The 25,653-nt window shown below is 39.5% G+C and overlaps 2 protein-coding genes and 1 non-coding gene across 4 annotated transcripts; 1 reads left to right on the top strand and 2 right to left on the bottom strand.

Annotated features, from left to right (window-relative positions):
- Positions 1 to 13,176: 13,176 nt before the first annotated feature.
- On the bottom strand, positions 13,177 to 23,329 carry LOC127188553 (olfactory receptor 4C45-like). 2 transcript variants are annotated; one of them, XM_051144987.1, is made up of 2 exons: positions 22,434 to 23,326; positions 13,177 to 13,201 (listed from the first exon to the last, which is right to left on the bottom strand). In XM_051144987.1, exons 1-2 carry the CDS (start codon positions 23,324 to 23,326, stop codon positions 13,177 to 13,179), a joined length of 918 nt encoding a protein of 305 aa, XP_051000944.1. The 2 variants fall into 2 exon arrangements, with proteins under 2 accessions (XP_051000944.1, XP_051000945.1); XM_051144988.1 differs by lacking the exon at positions 13,177 to 13,201 and having other exon boundaries at positions 22,397 to 23,329.
- On the top strand, positions 13,791 to 14,732 carry LOC127188309 (olfactory receptor 4C3-like). The gene has a single exon (XM_051144805.1). The coding sequence runs from the start codon at positions 13,791 to 13,793 to the stop codon at positions 14,730 to 14,732; it is 942 nt and encodes a 313-aa protein (XP_051000762.1).
- On the bottom strand, positions 16,897 to 17,003 carry LOC127188752 (U6 spliceosomal RNA). Its single transcript, XR_007830597.1, has one exon. It is a non-coding gene; the product is annotated as a U6 spliceosomal RNA (small nuclear RNA).
- Positions 23,330 to 25,653: the final 2,324 nt, after the last annotated feature.

Genomic DNA, 25,653 nt, shown 5'->3' with positions numbered 1-25,653 from the left:
CATCTGAGATGAGCAGAGTGACTTTGCTGAAGACTAATAAGCTGCTCTTCCGCTCTGGATGCTGTACTATGCATCCCTTTGGCCACAGATCCTGCATCAGTTTTCTATCTACAGTAATAACAGAAGAAGCTATAGCTGGGAAACTGACCACATAGCAAAGGAGTTTAACAATGACAGTTCAAATTATGAAAGCAAACAAAGCTTCTTTGTAATAAAATAAAAATGGACCTGGCTATTTATAATAAATGATATGTGAAATAGTGAAATACATTTCTATATGGTGTATGTAGGTGAGTCCTCATCGCATACAAAGGATGAGTATTAATTTAGTGTAGGACATTGCTCACATCATACTAAAGCCGACTAACACATTGTTCCTACAAGAAATTGACATGGTTTCCTTTTAAAAACAAACAGTTATGAGTAGAAGCAGAGTACTTAACTAAAACTGATCCAGAATCTATGCAAAGATCTTTTTTGCCTTCAAGTATGATTTTGTCTGAACCTGTAATGGTTCATAATTTGTTGATTTTCTTTTATGTGTTTTATTTTGTTCACATTTCTTCTGTTAAGTTTCCTTTCATTAAAAACTTGCTAATCTCTAATACACGTGCTCAATTTTATTTTATTTTATTTTTTGCTTTCACTTTCTTTTTTAGCATTTTTAAATTAATTTATTCATATTACATCTCAGTTGTTATCCCATCCCTTGTATCCTCCTGTTCCTCCCTCCCTCCCATTTCCCCTTACTCCCCTCCCCTATGACTGTGACTGAGGGGGACCTCCTCTCCCTGTGCTCATACCCTATGCTCATAGGGTATCAAGTCTCTTGTTGGTAGCCTGCTATCCTTCCTCTGAGTGCCACCACGCCTCCCCATCCAGGGGGTGTGGTCAAATATGGGGCACCAGAGTACATGTGAAAGTCATCTTCACTCATCTGTGGAGAATGTTCTGTCCATTGGTTAAATCTCGGTAGGGGTTCGAAGTTTACTGCACGTATTGTTCTTGACTGGTGCCATAGTTTGAGCAGGACCCTTGAGACCCAGATCTACTCATCATAATGTTCTTCTTGAAGGTTTCTAGGACCCTCTGGATCCTTCTATTTCCCCATTCTCCCATGCTTCTCTCACCTAGAGTCCCAATAGGATGTCCTCCCCTCTGTCCTACTGTCTTGGTAAGTGAAGACTATCATGTGACATGACTCTTGGGCTAGTGCCCAATTATAAGTGAGTATATACCATGTGAGTCTTTCTTCTTCTGGGTGAACTCACTCATTATGATCATTTCTAGTTCAATCCATTTGTCCACAGATTTTGAGAATTCCTTGTTTTTAATAGCTGAGTAGTATTCCATAGTGTAAATATACCACAGTTTCTTCATCTATTCTTCTACTGAGGGACACTTAGGCTGTTGTTTCCATGTTCTGGCTATTATGAATAAGGCTGCTGTGAACATGGTTGAGCAAATTTTCTTGTTGTGTGCTGGAGCATCTTCTGGGTACATTCCAAGGAATGGTATAGCTGGGTCTTGAGGAAGCCCTATTCCCATTTTTCTGAGAAAGCACCAGATAGATTTCCAAAGTGGCTGTACTAGTTTGCATTCCCACCAGCAATGAAGGAGTGTTCCTCTCTCTCCAGATCCTCGCCAGCATGTGGTGTCGCTTGAATTTTTGATCTTAGCCATTCTGATGGGTGTAAGATGGAATCTCAGAGTTGTTTTGATTTGCATTTCTCTGATGACTAAGGACGTTGAGCATTTCTTTAAATGTTTCTCAGCCATTCGATATTCCTCTGTTGAGAATTCCCTGTTTAGTTCTGAGCCCCATTTCTCAATTGGGTTATTTGGTTTAGTGGTGTTTAATTTTTTGAGTTCTTTATATATTTTGGATATTAGACCTTTGTCAGATGTAGGGTTGGTGAAGATTTTTTCCCAGTCTGTAGGCCGTCGCCTTGTTCTCTTGACAGTGTCTCCAGCCTTACAGAAGCTTCTCAGCCTCATGAGGTCCCATTTATTAATTGTTGACCTTAATGCCTGGGCTGTTGGTGTTCTGATGTGTTCAATTTTAAAAAGTAGATTTTACTACTATGTGTCTTTGTGTGTCTGTGTGTTGGTAAGTGCATGTATGTGCAGTTGTCTGTGGAAGCCAGGAAGTCCCTGATCTTCTGGAGCTGGAGTTACAGTGACTGTGAGTACCCAGCATGGGTTCTAGAAACAGAACTCAGGTCCTCTGAAAGACTAGCATATGTTCTTAACTGCTGAGCCATCTCTTCAGCCTGCACATGTGTCCACATAAAGTGTCCAGTCCTGTAATCAATGACTTGCCACCTTAAGGAACCTTTGGCTGCCCTCCCATTGTCTCATTCTGACATGGGCCTTTGGAGTTCTCTCCTCAGGGATCCCATGGAAACTGCTTCAAGACTGAATTTTGTTAATAACCATGGTCAAGAAAGTTGGTCTGTCTGTCTGTGTATCTCTCATATTCCTTTGGTGAGGATGATAACACAGCCATAGTGAAAACCTAATTAGATGCAGCAATCTTTCCTGTGCAATGTTATTAGACACTTTTCCTATTTTTTATTAATTACACAATTTTACTGTTTCATATGTAGAATAGTAACACACATTCATTTGCAATTTTATTTTCTGTGGTACAGTGACTTTAACAATCTACTCAAAACCTAGTACTTTTGTTAATTTGCTATCATAAAAAGAGTGTTGTGACGGTGCTGAGATTAAAAGGCATGTTGCAATAACATTTTTCCCACTGATGCAAATTTCTGTGTCTTATCATCTATGCATCTATGCATAACTAGGTCTCTGTTTACATGTGTCAAAATAGTTCTTGATTCCATGGTTGGGTTCTATTTTGCTTGGTGATTTAAACATTTTGTTCTCTCATATATTGCATGCCAATCCCAGTTCCCTCTTCTTCGTCTCCTCCCAGTCCCTCCCCCAATCTCTCCTCTCCCTCAGACCCACTTCTGTTCCTTTCCCTTTGGAGACAAGCCTCACACAGATATCAATCAAACATGGCATATCAAGTGGCAATAATACTACGAGCCTCCCCTCACATTAAGGTTGGGCAAGGCAACTCAGTAGGAAGAAAAGGGTTCCAAAGGCAGACAAAAGAATAAGAGACAGCCCCAACTCCCACTGTGTTAGTCCCACAAGAAGTCAAAGCGACACAGCATAACTTATACACAGAGGGCCTAAGGTTAGACCCATGCAGGCTCCCTGATTGTTGAGTGAGTCTCTGTGAGGCCTTATGGACCCAGATTAGTTGATTCTGTGGGGTTTTTTTTTGTGGTGTCCTTTTCCACTCTTGCTACCACAACCCTTCCCCGAATCTTCTGCAGGATTCCCCAAACTCTGATTTATGTTTGGCTATGGGTCTCCTATATCTGTTTCCATCAGTTGCTGATGAAGCCTTTCTCATGATGATTATGCTAGGCACCTGTCTACAACTATAGCACTAGGAACGACTTCATTGACATTTATTTATTTGTTTGCTTGTTTTCTGTATACCTGACTGTCTATTTATTTATTTGCCAGTCATGTTTGGTTTCATCCTAGGTGTCTTGATCATCCAGCCTCTGGATCCTGGCCCTCTAGGCAGTGTCAGGCCTCGGCTCCCTCTTGGAGCACTTGTCTCAAGCTGCCAATGAGTTTAAGGCTCTTCCCCGCTTTCTCTATTAGATTTAGTGCACCTAGTTTTATGTTGAGGTCTTTGATCCACTTGGACTTAAGTTTTGTACAGGATGATAAATACGGATCTATTTGCACTCTTCCGCATGCAGACATACAGTTAGACCAGCATCATTTGTTGAAGATGCTTTCTTTTTTCACTGTATGGTTTTGGCTTCTTTGTCAAAATTCTGGTGTCCTTAGGTGTGTGGGTTTATTTCTGGGTCTTCAGTTTGATTTTATTGACCATCTGTCTGTTTTTATGCCAATACCATGTGTTTTTTTTAAAACTATAGCTTGGTAGTATAGCTTAAAATCAGGAATGGTGATACCCACAGAAGTTCTTTTATTGTACAGGCCTGTTTTAGCTGTTCTGGGTCTTTTATTTTTCTATATGAAGTTGAGAATTGCTCTTTCAAGGTCTGTAAAGAATTATGTTGGAATTTTGATGGGAATTGCATTGAATCTGTAAATTGCTTTTGATAAAATGGCCATTTTTACTATGTTAGTCCTACCCATCCATGATTATGGGAGATATTTCCAGTTTCTGATATCTTCTTCAATATCTTAATAAATCATGGGTGTGATTATATTTTTAAAATAAAAATTTTAATGGCGAAATACTTCCATAGTAGTATATTTACATTACTTATTTTTTTTTATAAGGGTGCCAATAGAAGGTGAGTAGACCTGGGAAGAGTAGGAGAGTGTGAATATGATCAAAATACGTTGTTTGAAAATTTCAGAGATCTAATAAAGTGAGAAAATAAAATAAAAACAGGATGTGATATAATTTACAAATAGGAGTGATTTAATGCCTACAAGTTTTCTAGAGCGGAAATATGTGAGTGGAGAATTTGGCAAATTTACCAAAGTTAATATTTTATTGCTTCCTATTTTTATATGAGTTAACACTAATGAGATTATCATTAAGCTATTTATTATGAAAATGGAGGAAGAGTGACAGATTAACAAGAAGGTAGATTTTTAAAAAATTATTTTTCAACTTAATTTAAAAATAATTTTGAGATTATAATCTCAATATTTCTCTCTTCCTTTTCCTCCTTCTAGATCTTTCCATATACCTTTCCTGCTCTCCTTCATATTCATGGCCCTTTTCCACTAATTTTTATTGAATGCATATATGTATATATGTAACATGTTCAGTCATATAATGGTGGTTCTATGTATGTTTTTAGGGTAGACTATTTGGCTTCAGATAATCAGGTGGTGTGCTGTTCTCTGGGAGGACCACCTTTCTTGGTCTCAGCTTTCCTCAGTTGCCTATAGTTCTTGTTGTAGTGTTGAGGCCTCATGGTCTTTAACCTCTCCACTTTGTCATGTATATATATGTCTTTCTTGTTCAGCTTATGTTTAAGTAGTCATTTTGGTGAGACTTATGAATATAACTTCTGATGTTAGTAGGAGACACAATCTCATAGTAAACTTCCTGATCTTCTGGCTCTTAAAATCATTCTGCCTCCTCTTTTGTGATGTTCCCTGGGCTTTAGGTGTCTGAGGGCTTTGTGATGTGGGGCTGCACGTTTTGATTGTCTACGGCTGTCTGCAATGGTCACTATCTGTTGCAAAGAGAAGTGCACTTAAGTGTAGCTATAAGGACAAACGTTTATAGACTGTTGTGAGGGGCTCTGCTGGTTTAGTAAGTTAGTGGGTAGATTCTCTTTCAATAACCATGATTTCACTAGCACCCCGAGTAGTTAGCAAAATTTTCAGTACCAGGAATGGTTTCTGTCTTATTGAGCAAGTCTTAAGTTCAATAAGAGAGTATACACACCACTATGGCACCTGTATGGCTATCATGCTGTTATGGAGCTTTTGGTTTCTTGGTTCTGTTATGTCGACATGTTTTTTGTTTTAATGCCAGGTATGGGATATGGGAGCAGACTGTTGGCCTTGTGAGGCTCTGAGAAGGGTGTGGTCTTTGCCAGCTGCCGTTATTTTAATTCTGAGGACTCTGGAGAGGGGATAAATGCTAGGTCCCAGAGAGAGAGAGATGGGGCCTCTGAGAAAGAAGAAGGTGGCTGGGGCATCTCCTTTGCTGCTTCCGGCTGCTGTTGATGCAGTTTGATGAGAATAAGTTGGATATAATACTGAAATGAGGATTGCTGTTGCCTCAAAGACCCCAAGGGCCCTAAATAGCAGCAAGTAGCCAAAGAGAACTGTGCCCCTCTCCTTTTCTTTCTCTCTTACCTGGGGTTGGTGTACTGGAAGGGATTGGGGTGGAGAAGGGTAAAAGAGATATAATAGACCAAAATAAATGTAGATTTAGAGAGATTCCAAGATGGCAGGACTGAACAAGCACTGTGTATGATCTACAGGAGAGATACTATGGACCCAACTGGGAGCTACAGATCCCAAGACCTGGAGAACACTAGGTGAGAGGGATCCGCACAGTACACACCACAGGTGGGTCTGGCCTCGGGTCATCCAATGGCCCATGGAGTACTGGGGCCCAGTCCTCAAATTCCGCACTGAAACCCTCCTGCAAACTGCAGGCATATTCTATAGCACAAACTCAGTGAAGCACCAGAGCTCCTGGCCTGAGGAAATCTCAGGAACCTCAGACCCCCAACCCTGTGCCAATCCACATAAAGCCCTAGGTGCCACATGGGGCTCAGGCAGCTGTGGACACATCATCCAGCTATAGCTGTGCAGTCTGAATAGGACTGGGAAGAAACCTAGTGATCTGCCTGAGCAGAGTGGCCCTGCACAATTTGCCAGAACTGACCTGTCCTGGCCAGGCTCCACAGCCCAGCAGGGCCTCCTACACTCTTGGGAGAGGCTGGGCAAGCCTGAGGGGATAGGGCAGAAAACTAACCAGTGGTCCTAACCCAGTGGGATTGAGCCGTCACAGTTGTGCTTCTGAACCAGACCAGGCAGAAACCTAGCGATCTGCTCCAGTGGACTTCCTGCACAATTGGGCAGAACTGACCCAGCCTAGCCAAGCTCCACAGCCCAGTAGGGCCTCCCATGCTCTCAGGAGAGGCTGGGCAGGCCTGAGGGGATAGGGCAGAAATCTAGCCAACCAACAATAATCAAAAGGCAGTATCTGCTATTTCCCTGGTAGGCAGAACCTAGACCCCACTGCCTGGAAGGATCAGGCAGAAACATAAACAACAGGTAGAAGCCAGCAGGGGTTCAGGTGCTCTGGGGTGATCTGAGCCTAGGATCCAAGGCTCCAAGGCCTGAGGGCAGGGTATTCATTGCTCTATTCATTATGTGCTAATGTCATACAGTGTATATATATATATATATAAAATCTCAGTCTCTATACGAGGATGTTTATCAGTTGGCTAAGACCACGCCCCCACAAGAGGCAGTTCCTCTTCTAGTGGACAAACATCACCTGTTCTCTCACAAGTCTGTTTCCAGAGGAAAAACACTTCACACCCTCACACGAGTCTGTTTCACATCCCACACTTGGGATTGAAACAAAAACATGTTTACGTCCACTACAACTTATAACAAGCTATGTACTCACATCTGAAGATTTGGAGTGAGGATCCCCCAATGAGAGAGAACACGCATTGTTTGTCTTTCTGGGTTTGCGTGATATCTCTCAATATGGTCTTTTCTAGTTGCATTCATTCACCTGCAAAGTTCATGATTTCTCTTCTCTTTACAACTGAATTATAGTCCATAGTTTATGTGTAACATATTTTGATGACCCATTCATTGGTTGTAGGACATTTAGGTTGTTTTTATTCCCTATGTATTGTGGAATAGAAAAACAAAGAACATGGCTGAGCAAGTGTCTGTGCAGTAGGATGTTGAGTCTTGTGGGCATATGCCAAGGAGTGGTATGTCTGGATCACATGGTAAGTTTATTTACAGCCTTTTCAGAATTCTCCACATGGATTTCCATAGTGGCTGCAGCGGTTTGGCATCCCACCAGGAGTGAATGATGATTCTATCCCATCCCTCAAGCACTTTCTTAGTTGTTTTGTTATCTTTGCCATTTTGACTTGGATATGATTAAATCTCAAAGCTGTTTTGACTTACATTGCCATGCTAAGAACAATAAATATTTTTGAGATATTTCTCCTTCATCATCATCTTCTTCTTCTTCTTCTTCTTCTTCTTCTTCTTCTTCTTCTTCTTCTTCTTCTTCTTCTTCTTCTTCTTCATCATCACTGATTATACTTTCGAGAACTCAATGTTCAGATTCCTGGCCTGTTTTTTAATAGGTCACTAAAAAAAACTCTTTGTTTTTTGAGTTCTTTATCTAGCCTGGCTATTAACACTCTGTCAGATGTATAGCTAGCAGATTCTCTCTCATTCAATCCCATGTGGGTTGTCCCTTCACCTAGTTGATCGTTTCTTTAGCTGTGCAGAAACTTTTTAGTTTTATAAAGTTCCGCTGTCAATTGTAGGCCTTAGTTCTTGGGTAAGTGGAGTCCTACTCAGGAAGCCCTTTAATACACCTGTATCACGCAGTGTACTGCCTGTGTTTTCTTCACGACGTTTCAGGTTTCTCTCTTCGATCTGTTTGGAGTTGGTTTTTGGGTAAGGTAGTAGATACAGGTCTAATTTTTATTCTTATCCATGTGGCCATCCGGCTTTGCCAGTACCATTTGTTGAAGATGTTTTCTTTTCTCTAGCCCTTGTTTTTTGGCATATAAATCAAATATTAAGTGGCTGAAATTATCTGTACTTGTGTTTGGGCATTCAATTTTTTTTTCAAATTTTAATTTATTATTATTTATTCAGATTACTTTCCAATTGTTAACCCCTCACTTGTATCTTCCTGTCCCCACCCTCTTCCCTGTTCCCCCACTACACCTCTGTTCCACCATCTACTGATATGTTTTGTTACCAGTATCATGTTGTGTTTATTACTACAGCTACATAATATATCTTAAAGTCTGAGATTATAATTTCTCAAGAATTGTTCTTTTCCAAGATTGTTTTGGTTGTCTGGGGTCTTTTGTGGTTTCGCATGAGTTTCATGATATTTTTTTTCCTGCAAAGTCAGCTAATTCTTTGAGGTAGTTTAAAATGATGGCATCAGATTCTCTTATGTGTTCCAAGTTACAATAGAATAAAGCAATAGTGCATTCCAACAAATGCTACTGAAAAGGGGCTTTTCTAGTGTTTTAATCACTGATTTTTTAAAGAATTATCTAAATTTCTCATAGTTGCAGCATTTTCTGATCATCACATGTAATAGGAGGAGGGCTATCCATGGTCCTTGCTTTCTTTAGAAGCTTTTCTGCTGATGTAAGGCTTACAGGGACTTATGTCTTTATGTGAAAAACTCAGTCACTGGAGCCTTACACATTTGAGGAATGCTTTTTGTCAGCTTATGTATGTCTAGTATTTACATATTTTCTTCTCTATAGTAGTAAGTACTTACTGCAGGAGATACATGTATGCTGGTATTAAGTAAGTGCCCCGGCATGCGGGGTCTTCAAACAGAACCTGGGAGAGGGGTGCCGGAGTGAACAAGGGATAGGAGACACGAAGAAATGAGGGCAAGTCTGAATTCTGATCAAGCCCCGTTTATTGAAAAATTGCACAGGGTTTTTATAGAGTTTCAGAGGGGGCAAGGGCAGGGTTGCTATAGAAACCTAATGGCAGTTATTCTGCTCTCTAGCCCGGTAGTAAAAACTTCAAGATAAGAAAGTAAGCAAAGGTGGTAAGCAAGCGGGTTCCTAGGACCTAATGAGGCTGTTTTGCTAATAAAGACATCAAGGATAGGGAGGTTAATCCCGAGGAATGCAGCTGCAGGGGTAAGGTAAGCAAGCAGCTTCCCGGGACTGACCAGGTGGTGTGGCCTCAGGCTGACCCTCAGCTTGCTATGTGCCAAGTGGAGGTGTAGAAAATGGAGCCCACAGGCAAGGTGGAATCGCCTATGTTTTAAGCCAAGAGCCACTAAGGGTGGCCCCCCACAAGTAAGGTTGTGCATTAGAATGCATTTATGTTCCGAAGGGCATCATGGTGTGCGTATATTGGAACACAGATTTTACCGATTACAACCCCACTTTTGTGAAGATGTACTACTTTGTCGTGAGTGCTCATTTTACCTGAGCGCTGAGTACCTAAGCAGGTTTCTGGTTAGAGTCCAGTTCTAAAAGGAAACTGAGCCTTAACGAAGACACTTTCTGCTGCATAGTCTATCCTTTTCCCACCAAAAGTCTTTGATTTCTGCTTATTTGGGCCCAGGATTGGGCTTGAGAGATGCACTCATGTTTTATGTGCCCATGTTTCATTTATTTCATTGCTCTATTCATTATGTGCTAATGCCAAACAGTGTTTTGGTGGGTACCCGGGTTATTTCCTGGAGGATGGAAGTGGCACAGGTAGAGTTCTAATTCAAGTTGCTCTGATTTTACTTCTGTTGGTTTTTTAAGCACAACTTGAAGTAGAGATGTAGGTATTGGCAGTGACTTCTGTCTTAGTTTTGTAAGGCATGGATGAAAGAGATGCTGCCTGCAAGGGGCCTAGTCCCTGTGCCCAGAACAGAACAACGTTGGTTTTGTCCCTTCTCTCTCAGTGATCTAATAACAGCTTCTAAAATGTTCTATCTTTCCTTCAGGCAATTTGGGGAGTCTCTCTCTCTCAACACTAGCAGGGTACTAGGAATTATAGGAGGCAGAACCCAAACTTTTCACAGGGATTAATTAAACAACGACCTCCACATCGTCCCAACTTGTGACCAGAAGCTGTTTCTAATGCTGCTCCTGCAGTTGATTCCGTGGGGATAAGGTGATTGTCCTCAGAGAGACAGAGAGCATATGGGGTTAATAATCCCTCAGTCCTATTTCCACCTTATAAATAACTCTTTTCAGTGGAAGGGGAAGGATTCAGTGGAGACTGTGCAGATGAAAACTCTTTGCATAAAGCAGAGTGACCAAGCCACTTAGCCCCTCTGTGAAGCTTTCCTCCCTGGACAGCAGCAGCAGCAGTGCTGTTCTGACTTGCCAAAGGCAGATGAAGCAGAAAGCCTGTTCTTCTCAGGACTCAGCACAGCCTATTGTGGGAAAGGACTTTGGGTTCAGTTATGTTTCTGCTTCGAATCCCCACACCACTTGGAAGCAACTGCTCTCCTGAGTCTCAAATCCATCAAGACGAAAATGAGATTTTTACAAAGTCATGTTTTTCAGCAAATAAAAGGGAAGTGGCAATGCAAAGAATTCCTAGCTTTTTGTAAATGAATGCACGGCCCCGTTTGGAGTTTTGTTTTACTTCACTAATAATAAGAGGTTTTCAGCTTAGGGAAACTTTGTTACTTGGTAAAAGCTATAATATGTTTTGCAGTAACGTGAAAAAAATAGTTTAACTCTCATCTAAGATTAAAAGAGATATGAAATTGGAAATTTGATAGCGTATGTCTGGCCTAGCTTTGATAACATTTTATGAACTTTTTCAGGTTCACCAGCCCATGATACTGGGATGTGAGAAAACTGTGGAGCTCCAGTGCTGTGTGCAAATCCAGTCAGTGTACATTTTATATGATATATTTTTACTATAATTTAAACTTTACTTATTTATAGACAGGATCTTGCTATGTCGTCCTTCCTGGCCTGGTACTCATCATGTCACTTAAACTGACGTGAACTCATAGCAATCTCCTGTCTCAACACTTTGAGTACCATGGTTATAGGCATGTGTTGTTCAGCCTGCCTTATAATCTACTTTTAAAATAAACAAGCAAAAAACCATCCAGAATAAAAATATACTGGGTTACCTTTAGTAGAAATTTCATTACGTTATGTAAAATAATTGTGTGGATAATCCAAATAGGAAAGCTTTTAAACAAATACTTTTCTATAGTCACAAATATAAATCACAGAGATAAACCAACCTATTATTTTATTTTGATGCATATTAATTTACTATTTAGCTATATTTTATATTATTCAGAGTGATTGTATTTTCTGTTCTCTTTTTCTTTCAGTTTGAGAATAAAGATTAGGGAATTTTTTTACATTTCATGTTTATAAATTTGAAATGCCAGTCCTCTGTATGTCTCTGTTCCTTAAGCCACATGAAGAACTATCCATGATATTGATGATACTGATAATCACAAACATTAGTTATTTATCACTTCCAGGTTCTTATAAACTGCTTTCATGCTATTGATACAACATTAAGTTGTTTTAGTCCAGGAATCATTCATTTTAAAATGTTAGCCCAGCTTTGAATATTGACACATAGCAATTAATGGCATGTTTGCTTTTATTTCATAGATAAAATCATTAAGACTTTGAGGCATTGTCCATTACACATTGTTACACTGAGAATGATTGTCAATGGCAGGATTAAAATATAGAAATATGAACTGACAATATCTAGCCTACAGACACTGTGGCAAGACTGCCTGGGGGCAAGTCTCACATATATATGTATATGTGTGTATATATGTATATGTATATATACACATGTATGTATATGTATATTATATATACGTGTGTGTGTGTGTGTATAAAATCACTTTAGAAAGTACTTGGGGAGGGCCATGCAGGTGTTTGCTCTGCCACTGCTGTCTGAGCTTTTAGCTAGAAGGTTTTGCCCTAAAGTGTCTCCATCAAACCCATCACTTGTAGAAACTATATTTGCCTCCTTGCAATAAAGCATAGATAGTGAGAAGAGATGTTTCCTGACTCATTAGCACATTTTTCCTATAGGATTTCATACAGCTGGCTCTCTCTCTCTTTTTTTTTTTTCTGATATGATTCTCCCTTAATTCTTGCACTAAATATTGCATATCTTCAGCAAAGGGGAAGTTAAAAAAATATTTATTTATTTATTATGTATACAATGTTCTGCCTGTGTGTGTGCCTTCCTGCCAGAATAAGGCACCAGATCTCATTATAGATGGTTGTGAGCCACCGTGTGGTTGCTGGGAATTGAACTCAGGACCCCTGGAAGAACAGAAGGTGCTCTTAAACTCTGAGCCATCTCTCTAGCCTGCAAGTGCAAAGTTTTAACTAGTCAAAAAAACAAAACAAAACAAAACAAAACAAAACAAAACAGCAACAACACCACCACCCTCAAAACAAAAACAAAAAACCCTGTACTTCTAGGTAAAACATAGGCGTTGTGAAGGTCTGATGGCACTGATCTAATATTGCCAGGACCGTAGGAAGTATGTAGGCATGTTCTGATGTAATAGACTGTCATTTGTACCTGGCCTGGGTGCTGGGTGATGTGTTCATGTCTGCAATCTCAGCTCTAGAAAGGCTGAGACAGGAGGATTGCAAGCAGACTGGTCTGTGTTATAAGACTCTATCTTAGAAAACCAAAGCACAGAGTATCACAGAGCATGTCTGATTTTCTGTCCTTATAGTTTCCCTTATGTTATCAGTACAGACATTGTGTAATAGAATGAGACTCCCCAACACATTTAATTTAAAAATTTAAATGTCAAGTCGGCCTTGCAGTCAGTAGAGAAAGCAAATAGCAGCCTTTTTAGTAAGAACAAAGACAAGCAAAACCCAGAAGAATGTAAAACTTAAGGATGGGAAATTAGGTTGGCTTCCTAGACATGATGCTGTCCACAGCCTGGGGTGGGGGATCACAGGAGTAAATTAACAAAAGAAAAGAGAAAGGCAAGTAAGTCTCCAAATGCACCTATATCTGTTTTCTCCAGATCTTCTGCATTTCTTCTTCTCTTCCTCCTCCTCTTCCTCCTCCTCTCCTCCTCTTTCTCCTCCTCTTTCTCCTCCTCCTCCTTCCTCTTTTCTCCTCCTCCTCCTTATTCATTTCCCTCCTTCTCTTCTTCTTTTTCCTCAAACGCCATCATATTACCCTGAAACCGGGCAGAAGTGCACTCATTTGGAATTACAAAATCACTGGCTATTAAAGGTTCAATAACAGCTGTAATCAAAGAAACTGATCTAATGAATTATTATTTGCAGCTAATAACTAGTGCCCAGTGAAGCAAAGGGCATATGCTGACATTTAATGGATAACAGAATAAGTAAGTATAAGACTTTTGTAAAGAAGTATATTAAGCGGAGAGTGAAATATTCAAAGGAAACCTCACAACATCCCCATCTCCTAGAGTTAATTATCTTATACAGGTTTATTTTCACTTTATAGGCAACATTGCACCTGCATAATCAGTACCCCTGGAGCCTATGGAAATACCACACAATATTACAGAATTTTTTATGCTCGGACTCTCCCAGAGGCCAGAGGTCCAGAGAATTCTCTTTGTGGTCTTCTTGCTTATCTACATAGTCACAGTTTGTGGCAACATGCTCATCGTGCTCACTGTCACCTTCAGCTCCAGCCTGGCTTCACCCGTGTATTTTTTCCTTTCCAATCTATCCCTTATTGACACCTGCTATTCTTCTTCTTTGGCCCCTAAACTCATTGCTGATTCCTTGTATGAGGGGACAACGCTTTCTTATGAGGGATGCATGGCCCAGATCTTTGGAGCTCATTTCCTAGGGGGTGTTGAGATCATTCTGCTCACGGTGATGGCCTATGACCGCTATGTGGCCATCTGCAAGCCCTTGCACTACACCACCACCATGACCAGGCACCTCTGCGCTGTGCTGGTGGCAGTGGCATGGCTGGGTGGCTTCCTGCACTCATCAGCTCAGCTCTTTCTGGTCCTTCAGTTGCCCTTCTGTGGACCCAATATAATCAATCACTTTGTGTGTGACCTGTACCCTTTACTGGAGCTGGCTTGCACCGACACATATATCATTGGCCTGCTGGTGGTGGCCAACAGTGGTGTGATCTGCCTGCTGAACTTCCTCATGCTGGCTGCCTCATACATTGTCATCCTGCGCTCCTTGAGGTCCCACAGTGCAGAGGGGAGACGGAAAGCTCTGTCTACCTGTGGGGCCCACTTCACTGTTGTTACTTTATTTTTTGTGCCCTGTATATTTAGTTATATGCGTCCATCAACTACTTTACCTATAGATAAAAACATGGCAGTATTTTATGGTATTCTGACACCCATGTTGAATCCACTCATTTATACTCTGAGAAATGAAGAGGTGAAAAATGCCATGAGAAAGCTCTTCACATGCCCAGAAATTGTGAGCAACCGAATGGTAAAGAACTGAAGCATGTTTTCCTACCATCTATCTCCTTACCCCATATGTCCATCCTCCCGTCTTCATAGGCTCTTATGATTTACTATGTTTTCACTTATTGGACAGTTGCACAATTTTCTTACAGACTAGCTGTACAAGATATATATGACCTGAATTATCATTACTGGTTTAGAAAAAAGGAAACTGTTGTCTGATGTGGTTAATTGACTTATCAGAGTTACCTAGTTTTATAACTCAAACAGCAGTGATTTTTGACCAATTATAACCCATCATGACACGATTCTCTACTTTTTAAAGGCACTATTTGTGTATCTCAATAAACGTGGAATTGTGAAGACAATTTATGTTTCAAAGTGCTATTTCACTAAATAATATAGCGAAGGCTTTTAATGCAGTTTCAAAGCCTAGGAAACCACTATTATTGTCTTTCAATTGAGCGACAAGTTGGGTCTCTGTGATAAGCAATTGTGCTCTAGAAAAGTGAGGGAAGACATGTTTGAACAACTTTCACGCATAGTCACCTATAAACAGCCTTGTGTGCATGCGAGGTTGTGTGCATCACCATCCTTTGTGACACTGGAAGCATGGCTTCCACACTTGTTGGACAGGCCAAGAGCTCAGGCTCTGAAGACAGACCACAGTCTCAGTCCCTATGTTATTACTGGAATGCTCTTGAATAATTGATAAAAAGCCCATAAGTCCTTGATGCATATCTTTAGAGTAAGAGTAAAGATATTTTCGGGTTTGCATGTCTGGTTTATTTTATCTAGCAGCATTCTCTCTGTGTCTACTCATGTTACAGTGAGTGACAGGTTTCTCTACTTTTTAAAGGTATCGTTCAATAAACTCAGGTAAATATGAACATAATTTATGTTTCAAAGTGCTATTTTACTAAGTAATCCAGATAAAGCTTTTTAAAAAAAAATAGATAAAGCTTTGAATGCAGTTTGCAAACACAGGAAACTCCTAGCATATTTGATACGGTACTTTGACAATTAAGCCAGATAATCCAAAGCATGGTTTTAACCGTTTCCAACCAATAGGAAACTAGTAACTTGCTTGATATTATGTTTGCCTCAGTCTCCCGTCAGAAATAGATTGCTGCCTTACCTCCACTATATTGAAATATATTCAGCCCCTAGAACAGAACAACTTACCTATCGTCTATCTGTCTCTCTGTCTGTCCCTACCATCTGTCTGTCTGCTTGTCTGTCTGTCTATTTTGATTAGGCCATTTCTTTGACAATTTCTTACTTCTATACCATGTATTCTGATGATCCTCATCCCGTCCTTTCTTGTCTCTCTCTGAGTCTACCCCTCTCCTCACCAGCCCCTTTCTCAGGCTGAGAACTTTTGTTCTGTGACCTTTAACTATTCCTATTATATATACATACCAAGGGATTTTGTGTCCTGGAATATTTTACTGGAAAAGATTTATTTTTTTATTTTTGAACTATGTGTGCATGCCCGCGAGTGTATGTGAGTGCAGCTGCCTACTGTGGAGGCTAGAGCTGTTGGGTCTTCCTGACTACAGGTGGCTGTGAGCTGCCTGACAGGGGGCCGGGAGCAGGGTCTGTCTATGCAAGAACACTATGAGCTCTGGACTGCTTCACTCTCTCTCCGGTTCTTGTGTCTTGTAATTTTAGAGGCAGGCCCATGTTTATTCCATCATTTTCCTGTTTTACAAAGTTTGATTATATGCTTCCCAAATTTTCACTTTTTAAGATTGTGTAGGCTCCACATTTTGTAATAAACTTATTATTTGTTGGACACATAATTTGTGGTTCAGTATATTGTAACAGAGATCTTTTCCCCCCACAGGTTTTTAAAATTAATTTATTCAGATTACATCTCAATTGTTATCCCATCACTTGTATCCTCCCATTCCTACCTCCCTCCCACTTTCACCCTATTCAACTCCCCTATGACTGTGACCGAGCGGGCCCTCCTCCCCCACTATATGGTCATAGGCTATCAAGTCTCATCTTGGTAGCCTGCTTATTCTTTCTTTGAGTGCCACCAGGCCTCCCCACCAAGGGGATGTGGTCAAATATGGGGCACCAGAGTTCATGTCAGAGTCAGTCCCCGCTCTCCACACAACTGTGGAGAATGTCCTGTCCATTGGCTAGATCAGAGTAGGGGTTTGATGTTTACTGCTTGTATTGTCCTTAGTAAAAATATGGCACGATACAAGAATTTGCATGTTATCCTTGTGCAGGGGCCATGCTAACCTTCTCTGTATCCTTCCAATTTTAGTACACGTGCTGCCGAAGCGAGCACGAGATCTTTCATTTTTGGTGTATATGCTAGGTAAGCATTTTCCCACTAACCTCAAATTCCATAATAGAATAAAATAATAAGGAATTTTCTATTATAAAGGAAAATAGAAACAATTGGCTCCCATTTATTTATTATTATTTTTTATTTGTTATTATTATTTATTTATTAATAAATGCACAAGGTTATCATAGAATAGTCATAGTCTTTGCTTTACACTCAAACTTGTATATCAAATAAACTAGCAGTTGGGGAGAATGAAGGCAAAGTACGTGTTGTCTGTTACTTGTTCACATAATTATATGATTTGAAATATATGTCATATATGATATAAATCAATTATATATGATGTGATATCACATATTTTCTTTTAATTTTAATTTTTGCTATCATATTTTCATGTACAGTGTTTATGTATATTTAATTTACGTTTTTTCATTTTGTATATTTAATTTTAAATTATAAATTAAGCTTATGAGTGGAGCCTTGCATTCTGAGAGTTCATGTAAAATTATGCATAAATGGAAATTTAAAATTAACCCTATAAGAGACTGTGGAGCCATTTAGAGAAGGTAAAAAAAAAAAACCATATTCTTGTTTCATATGACCATAAAAATAAATTCCCAATTAAAGTATACTACACTTGAGAATTTCTTCTGAAACCTTATCAGAAGATGATGTTTGAGGAGAGTACATTCATGGTCTAGGCTAGAGAAAAATTTCTGAGATGAGATAAAAATAACTTAAGACATGTGGCTACTTAGTATATAAAATATTTTTCTTTTCAGGGTTTCTTTGTGTAGTCTTGGCTGTCCTGGACTCACTTTGTACACCAGATTAGCCTTGAACTCATAGTGATCCTCTTGCCTGTGCCTCCTTGAGTGCTGGGATTAAAGGCATGCACCACCTTGTCCAGCAAATATAATAACATACAAAAGCAGATTATGGTATTTACAATGTATTTTGCAGCCAACAAATGGAACACAAAGAATAATTACCGAAGGAAAAAAAATTAAAGTTAACTAATAGATAGTCAGCCAAATATGGGAAGAAAAACTTAGAGTTTATATATACATTGTCAAAGATGCCCACTCTCAGCTTAAGACTACACATGACAATGTCAGTGCTGCCAAATGTGAGCACTCTGCTAGTGATATAGTCAGTGCAGAAAGTCATTTGATGGTATCTGTTAAACATAGACATCCAGCTGTTTGATTTACTCAAGTTTTTTTTTTTAAGAAAACCTCCTCATGCATGTGCATGCAAAACCACATATAAGCATATTCACCCCAGAATTATTTCTTTGTAATAAATAATATATATATACATATATATATATATATTTGTAACATGGCAGTAAAATTCAAGTAGGGGAATGCTAAGACATAAACAATAAAGCAGGAGAATGCCTCAATAACATACAACAGATATGATGAATTATTTTTATGGCCATTAAAAGAAAATTAAATCAGGTTTACATCCACCCAGACACGGGGTCTGGGAAGCAGCATAGAGTAGAACAATAGGTTGAAGACAGATGTGATAGTCTGTGATGGTGCATGACTGTAATGCCAGCGCCATAGAACAGAGATAGAAAGACCTTGAGCTTGAGGGAGACCTGGGTTACATAGATAGATTCTGGTGAAATAAAACACAGACACAAAATGAGCAAAGAAATGAACAAAGTGTGTGTGTGTGTAAAGAAATCACCGAATACCAACATTTTTTCCCTGTGGTTTATATTTGTGTATATCAAAAAACATCGAAAGGGTGCTATCAAATTCACCATAGTATTTTCTTAATCCCAGCACTCAGGAGGCAGAGGCAGCCAGATCGCTGTGAGTTAGAGCCCAGCCTGGTCTACAAAGCAAGTCTAGGACAGCCAAGGTTACACAGAAAAACACTGTCTCAAAAAAAAAAAAAAAAAAAAAAAGACACACAAAAAATCAGAGAAGGTCTTTTCACATGTAAATATATTCATATATGATTATTACAAATGGAAAATAAAATTAAAGAGGTCCAGCGCTCATAAGAATGGTGTTTATTGATCATCAGAAAATGATGATTATCTTCTCTCTCAAAGCAAGGCATTTTGGTACTGGAGAGGTGGCTCAGAAGTTAGAGCACTTCTCTCGCAAGAGGGACCTGGGTTCAGTTCCTAGAAACCATGTGACAACTCAGAGTGGCTGTAACTCCAGTTACAGGAGATCCAAAGCATATGTATGCATATTACACATGCATACATTCAGGCACTAACACATACACATAAACTAAAAAAGAAATTGTTAGAAAGCCCAAGATAATTCTGTCACAAGTCCGCTCCCAGGCCCACGAACTTCCCGTGCCTCCAGACACTGAAGCACACCTGCACTCATCCAGTCTGAAGTTAGTTTTCTGGCTGGTCCTTCCCACACATCTCCTCCATGGCTTCTTTACTATTCGACCATTTTCAGCTTTCCTTTCTGCTCTTTGATTATTGCTTCTTTAATGTAACATTGACAACAGCCAAAAAGTTTAAGCCTCTGCTGGCCTAAAAGGTGGGAATAAATTACTTCATTGTTCAGTTGAACAGAGCATCCTAGGCATGTAAACCTTTCTGATGCTGGATTCTTGTCCAAACTTGAGCATTTATCCTTAGGCTATGTCCAGTAAAAGGAGAGCAGATATGAGAGCAATAGCCGCTGGTGGAAGTTGGAGCTTGGCTCATGTTAGATAGGGAAATGAAAGTATTATTACCTGAAATATAGTAAAATCTCACTTTTAAGTTTTTGTGAAAAATATGAGTGAATGAAAATAGAATAGTCACATTTGAAATTTATGCACACCACTCTTATGGCTTGAAAAACTACTCAAAACAGCATTTTCTCTTCTACTGAGTCCTTGTCTCGCAAATAGAGTGTAGATTTTGAATATTTCTTTCCTTCTGCTGTTTATCTAAGGAGAGCAGTTCTCCTACGCCATAAGCAGCACACTTATGTACAAACTGGTGGGAAAGAAAGAACTGCGTTCAAAGAACAGCACTTGTAGAGATGTGAATTACTGGCTACTCCCTCCCACCCTGTTCCTCAATGCCCCAGCATATTTAGCCACACATGATGTGAAAGCAAGCCTACCTACACAATGTGTTGATTCGAAAAGGAAATTAAGGCTGGCGAGATGGCTCAGGGGCTAATAACACTGGCTGCATTTCCAGAGGACCAGGGATCAATTGCCAGCAATCACGTGGTCACTTAAAATCACCTACAACTCCAATCTCATGAGACCTGATGTTCTCCTCTGACCTCTGAAAGCCCCAGGTACGGATGTGATGACAGAAATAAGTGTAGAAAATACATCTATGTACATAAAAACAAACAGGATTAATAAATGAACTGATGAATAAATAAAGGCAAGTTCAAAACTTTAGGACAATTGTAAGACATTAGCAGAACGTTTCCATTCTGTGAAAATGCAGTCTCATGTAATTGAGTAAAAAGTTGTTGTTTTATAGAACATTTTAAAACATCTTAAACTGAGGAAAAGATAAAGTATGTTTGATGAGCATGATTTTTCCTCCCTTATTCTAACTGTAGTGTCAAGCATGAAAGCATCAATAATATTCGTGCTGTTCTATTCCACACCAGTCAATAGTCAAGAATGGTGGGAGAGGGGTTCATAAGCCCAAACTCCTAGCTGATGTGCTATTGACAGTTGATGGCTTCTTGGAAAGGAAAGGACAATGTCTTTTTTAAGGATGTGACTGTGATAGTCAAACACTCTCCAGTGGATGTCCCCATATCTGTGAATATATATATATACACACACACACACTCATGTGTGTATATGTATGTATGTGTGTGTGTGTGTGTGTGTGTGTGTGTGTGTGTGTGTGTGTGTGTATGTATACATATAGGCAGCCAAATTTGACTCAGTGAGCTACTAAACTAAGGACATGAAGTTAGGAACATCAGAAGGTGGGGTGGATCTGAACAGAAAGCACGGTGAATGTGATCACAATACATTGCATAATATTTAATATTTTCACACTAAATAAAATAATTGTTTGAACATTTTACTCTCATAGCTATGTGCCTAACAAAAATATTAAAAGGTATACTTTATTAATGCGTTGGTAAGTGATGAATATAGTTTAAGTTGAATTTAGATGGTATTTACTTATTTTTCTTGTCTTAAAGAAATTAAGCATTGTGGGAATACCTAGCTTAATTGTACCTCTTCGCATTTCTCCTACCTGTCTTTTGCGTCAGTCCAGTCTACTTATAACATACTTCCAATTAAGATGTAGCTTAAGTTTACATAGAAATATTACTTAACCTTAACATAAAAAATCCACTACTCAGCTATTAAAAACAAGGAATTCCCGAAATTGTGGACAAATGGATTGAGCTAGAAATGATCATAATGAGTGAGTTAACCCAGAAGCAGAAAGGATCAAATGGTATATACTCACTTATATCTGCATACTAGCCCAAGGGGCATGTCCCACAAAAGCCTTCACTTACCAGGAAACTGGGACAGAGGGGAGAACATCCTATTGGGACTCTAGATGAAAGAAGCATGGGAGAATAGCAAAGTAGAAGGATCCAGAGGGTCCTAGAAACCTACAAGTAGAACATTATGATAGGCAGATTTGGGCCCAGGCATCCCGCTCAAACTAAGGCACCAGCCAAGGACAATACAGGAGGTAAACTTTAAACCCCTACCCAGATCTAGCCAATGGGCAGAACATTCTCCACAGTTGAGTGGAGAGTGGGATATGACTTTCACACATACTCTGGTGCCTCATATTTGACCATGTCCCCTGGAGGGGGAGACCTGGTGGCACTCAGAGGAAGGACAGCAGGCTACCAAGAAGAGACTTGATACCCTATGAGCATATACAGGGGGAGGTAATCCCCCTCAGGAACAGTCATAGGGGAGGGGAATAATGGGAAAATGGGAGGGAGGGAAGAATGGGAGGATACAAGGGATGGGATAACCATTGAGATGTAACAAGAATAAATTAATAAAAAATTAAAAAAAAAAAGGATCCTAGAATTTGTGGCAATGAGGTTATGCAGATGGACGTGGTGTATGGGTGTGAGGTAGACACAGGAAGCATAATGCTACATATTCTCACTCATATGTGGAAGTCAAAGCATTTGATCTCACTGAAGTTGAGAGTAGAATAGTGGCCACAGAGGCTAAGCAGGTTGGGACAGATGAAGCATAAGATGAAGTTAGGTGATGGCTATGAAAATACAGTTATGCAGGAACAGTGAGTTCTAAATAGAGTGGTTGGCCATGCTCACAACAACTTGCATATTTTACAAAGATCAAGAATTTTATTCAATTAAGGAGAACAAATATTTATGAAACAACGTTAGACATTGCTTCTAAATATACAAATCACAGGTTTACATGTCACCAGCTTTTCTGATTTGACCCCAGAGCTTCTTCATAATCTTTTTGACTTCCTCATTTCTGAGAGTATAGATTAAAGGGTTCAGCATAGGTGTCACTAGGGTGCAAAACACAGTCACAGCTTTGTCAGTGGGGAAGGAGGTCATGGGTCTTAGATACAGGTATGAACAAGGTACAAAGAATAAGACAACAACAGTGACATGAGAGGCACAGGTAGACAGTGCTTTGCGACGCCCTTCTGAGCTGTGGTTCCTCAGGGAGTGAAGGATGACCACATAGGAAGCAACCAGCATAGAAAAGGTAAGCAAACACAATGACCCACTGTTGGCAGCAATCAGTGGCCCTAGAGTGTGAGTGTCAGTGCAGGCCAACTTCAGGAGTGGTATTAAATCACACATAAAGTGATCAATGATATTGGGACCACAGAAGGGTAACTGGGCTACAAATAACGTTTGTATTCCTCCATGGATGAATCCTAATACTACAGCAGAACTCACCAGGAATACACACACATGTCGGTTCATGATGGTCATGTAGTGCAAGGGCTTGCAGATGGCTACATAGCGATCATAGGCCATAGCAATCAACAAGATGATTTCATCAGCAGCAAAAAAATGCTCAGCAAAAAGCTGAGTCATGCAGCCATTGAAGGATATGACGCTCTTCTCGGAGATTAAGTCATAGATCATTTTGGGTGCTATGGAAGAAGAGTAGAAACCATCTATAATGGACAAGTAGGACAGAAAAAAGTACATGGGAGTAGCCAGGGCTGGGCTGACGAAGATGGTGACTGAGATGAGCGTGTTGCCTGCCAGTGTGACCAGATAGATCATTAAGCACACAATAAATAAGAGTTTCTGCAGATCTGGGTCTTGGGTCAGGCCCAGGAAGATGAATTCTGTGACATTCCTCATCCTTTCCATCAATTTAGTTCAGGCTGTGTGCATACGGTCACCTGCAAAGAAACCACAGCGTGTCTCAGTGATGATATTCAAAACGAAACACTGAAACACTCCATCATCTCATTACTTCTGGTTCCTGAGGTCGATGTAGCTGCACTTCTGCTCACCTCTGCTGACAGCATCACATCCCATGTAGTTGTAAAACACAGTAGTAGTTTGGATAATTATTAAAAGATTTTTTGGGAGAAGTGACAGGACCTTACAAATACTATAAAAATCCAACTATCATTATAATAGTAGATAACATAGATGACTTCCAAATTGTCTTCTCACCAGTCTGAGATTTCATTGTGTTTTTGGAGGGTAGATATCATCAGTATCAATTATTTTAAAGTCCTATTTGTTTATTTTACACACACACACACACACACACACACACACACACACACACACACATATTTGATAATAATGTAGCATTGAATGAACAACAATGTGCCCTACACACTAAAAAGGCAAGTGTGCTGAACAGGAAGTATTTACCCTTTATGATCTGTAATTCTCTATCATATGACTTCATCTGCTCTTAGAGACAATGATAGGCTATGCATGGTACTGTCTTCTTTCTTGTTGCCAAAGAACCCTATGGGCTACAGCCTACTGAGCACAATGCATTCCAGAAACTCAGGTTCTGCCTTTGGTTCTTTCTCGTGACCCAGTTCCTTAACTTTCCTTTTCTCCATATCTAGATATTTACATGTAAGTGGTACAAAGTCTCCATAAAATGCCCCAGAATTTCATGAACAATTTTTTTCCTGTGGCTGAACTTTTATCAAATATCAAGCTAAATTTCTTCTCTCTAATCACATTTTTTTACAGTACTATTTTTTTTATTAATTTATTCTTGTTACATCTCAATGTTCATCCCATCCCTTGTATCCTCCCATTCCTCCCCCCCCCCCCATTTTCCCATTATTCCCCTCCCCTATGACTGTTCCTGAGAGGGATTACGTCCCCCTATATATTCTCATAGGGTATCAAGTCTCTTCTTGGTTACTTGCTGTCCTTCCTCTGAGTGCCACCAGGTCTCCCCCTCCAGGGGACATGGTCAGCCGTTAAAGGCTAGGCTCACAACCATAAATCTAACCACATTTTTAAAACTAAAATTAAACTAGATATGAAGGTACCCCAAATTTCTTGTTGGTAAGACACACATGACAGGGTTAGCTAAGATACCAGACTTTTCATTTTAACAGTAGACTCACTCAAAATAAGATGAACTTATAATTTCATTGCCAAGTTTAAGAAATATTGACAATATGATATATGCTTTTAAATGAGCCAGATTCAGATTTTCCAAGTATGAATTAGAGTTGTTAGTAATGAGCTGGTAGTATTTTATACTTTTTTAAAATCTATCTCTTTTGCTAATATCCACCCAAAAAATACCATAAAATCTGCCAGCCTACCTCAGTTTTAAAGAAAACTCTGGATATAGAGGTCAGCAACACAAACTTTTAGCCATAGTATGAGTGAGGAGAACAGAGGAATCAAGAAGCACTTGGTCTTCAATCTGGTTTGATCCCAGGCTGACTCCACTCTGCTTCTGGTTTCTATAGTGATATAGTTAATCATTCTAAGTCAATTTAATTTGCAAATTCTCACATCAAAGCAAGAGTGTTAAAATCATGAGACGGGAACAATCTTCAAGTCACTACAAACAACCATGTAGAATTAACCATGTGACATAAACAGTATTTTAAAGGGAAGTTCACAGCAGCACCTAAATAAGTAAAATGACTGATGGTATTTTTATGGTTTTTTTCATGCTATTGTGTCCTAATTCATCTTTACAGCAAAATATAAAACTTCAAGTCAAACATACAACTGTAAATTCTACTTCAGTGAGAATAAACTGTCTAAATCAAGTTAATCTCTTTAATTATGGGGAAAAAAGATTTAGTTTTCAGGTACTGGGCTGTGGTTGTTTGTGGATCCCTCTGTCTAGGCACATCCAGCATAGTGTTCAGTATAAAACTGGAATTTTTATTTTTCTAGACAAGTCTCTAACTTAGACATTTTTTTTCATTTTGTTTTTTGAGTCAAGGTTTCTCGGTGTAGCCTTGGTTATCCTGGACTCATTTTATGGACCAGGCTGGCCTTGAACTCACAGAAACCCATCAGCCTCTGCCTCCTAGACTTGGATTTTAGGCATGCATCATAAGGCTTAATTTATACTTATTTATTTATATATTTATTGGCCCTATTGCCAGCATTTTATCCAAAAATGACATAGCCTAGTTAGGAACTTTGATATTCCTAGGATTTAATTCCTACTTTATTGATTTACG

Source organism: Acomys russatus, chromosome 4 (assembly GCF_903995435.1).
Source record: "Acomys russatus chromosome 4, mAcoRus1.1, whole genome shotgun sequence".
In the NCBI taxonomy this organism is placed as follows: Eukaryota; Metazoa; Chordata; class Mammalia; order Rodentia; family Muridae; genus Acomys; species Acomys russatus.
Note: the sequence above shows the minus strand (reverse complement) of the source record. Positions and strands in the feature narration are given on the sequence as shown.

Coding starts and splice junctions, on each gene's coding strand:
- LOC127188309 (XM_051144805.1), top strand. CDS start 13,791: ATGGAAATACCACACAATATTACAGAATTTTTTATGCTCGGACTCTCC.
- LOC127188553 (XM_051144988.1), bottom strand. CDS start 23,326: ATGGAAAGGATGAGGAATGTCACAGAATTCATCTTCCTGGGCCTGACC.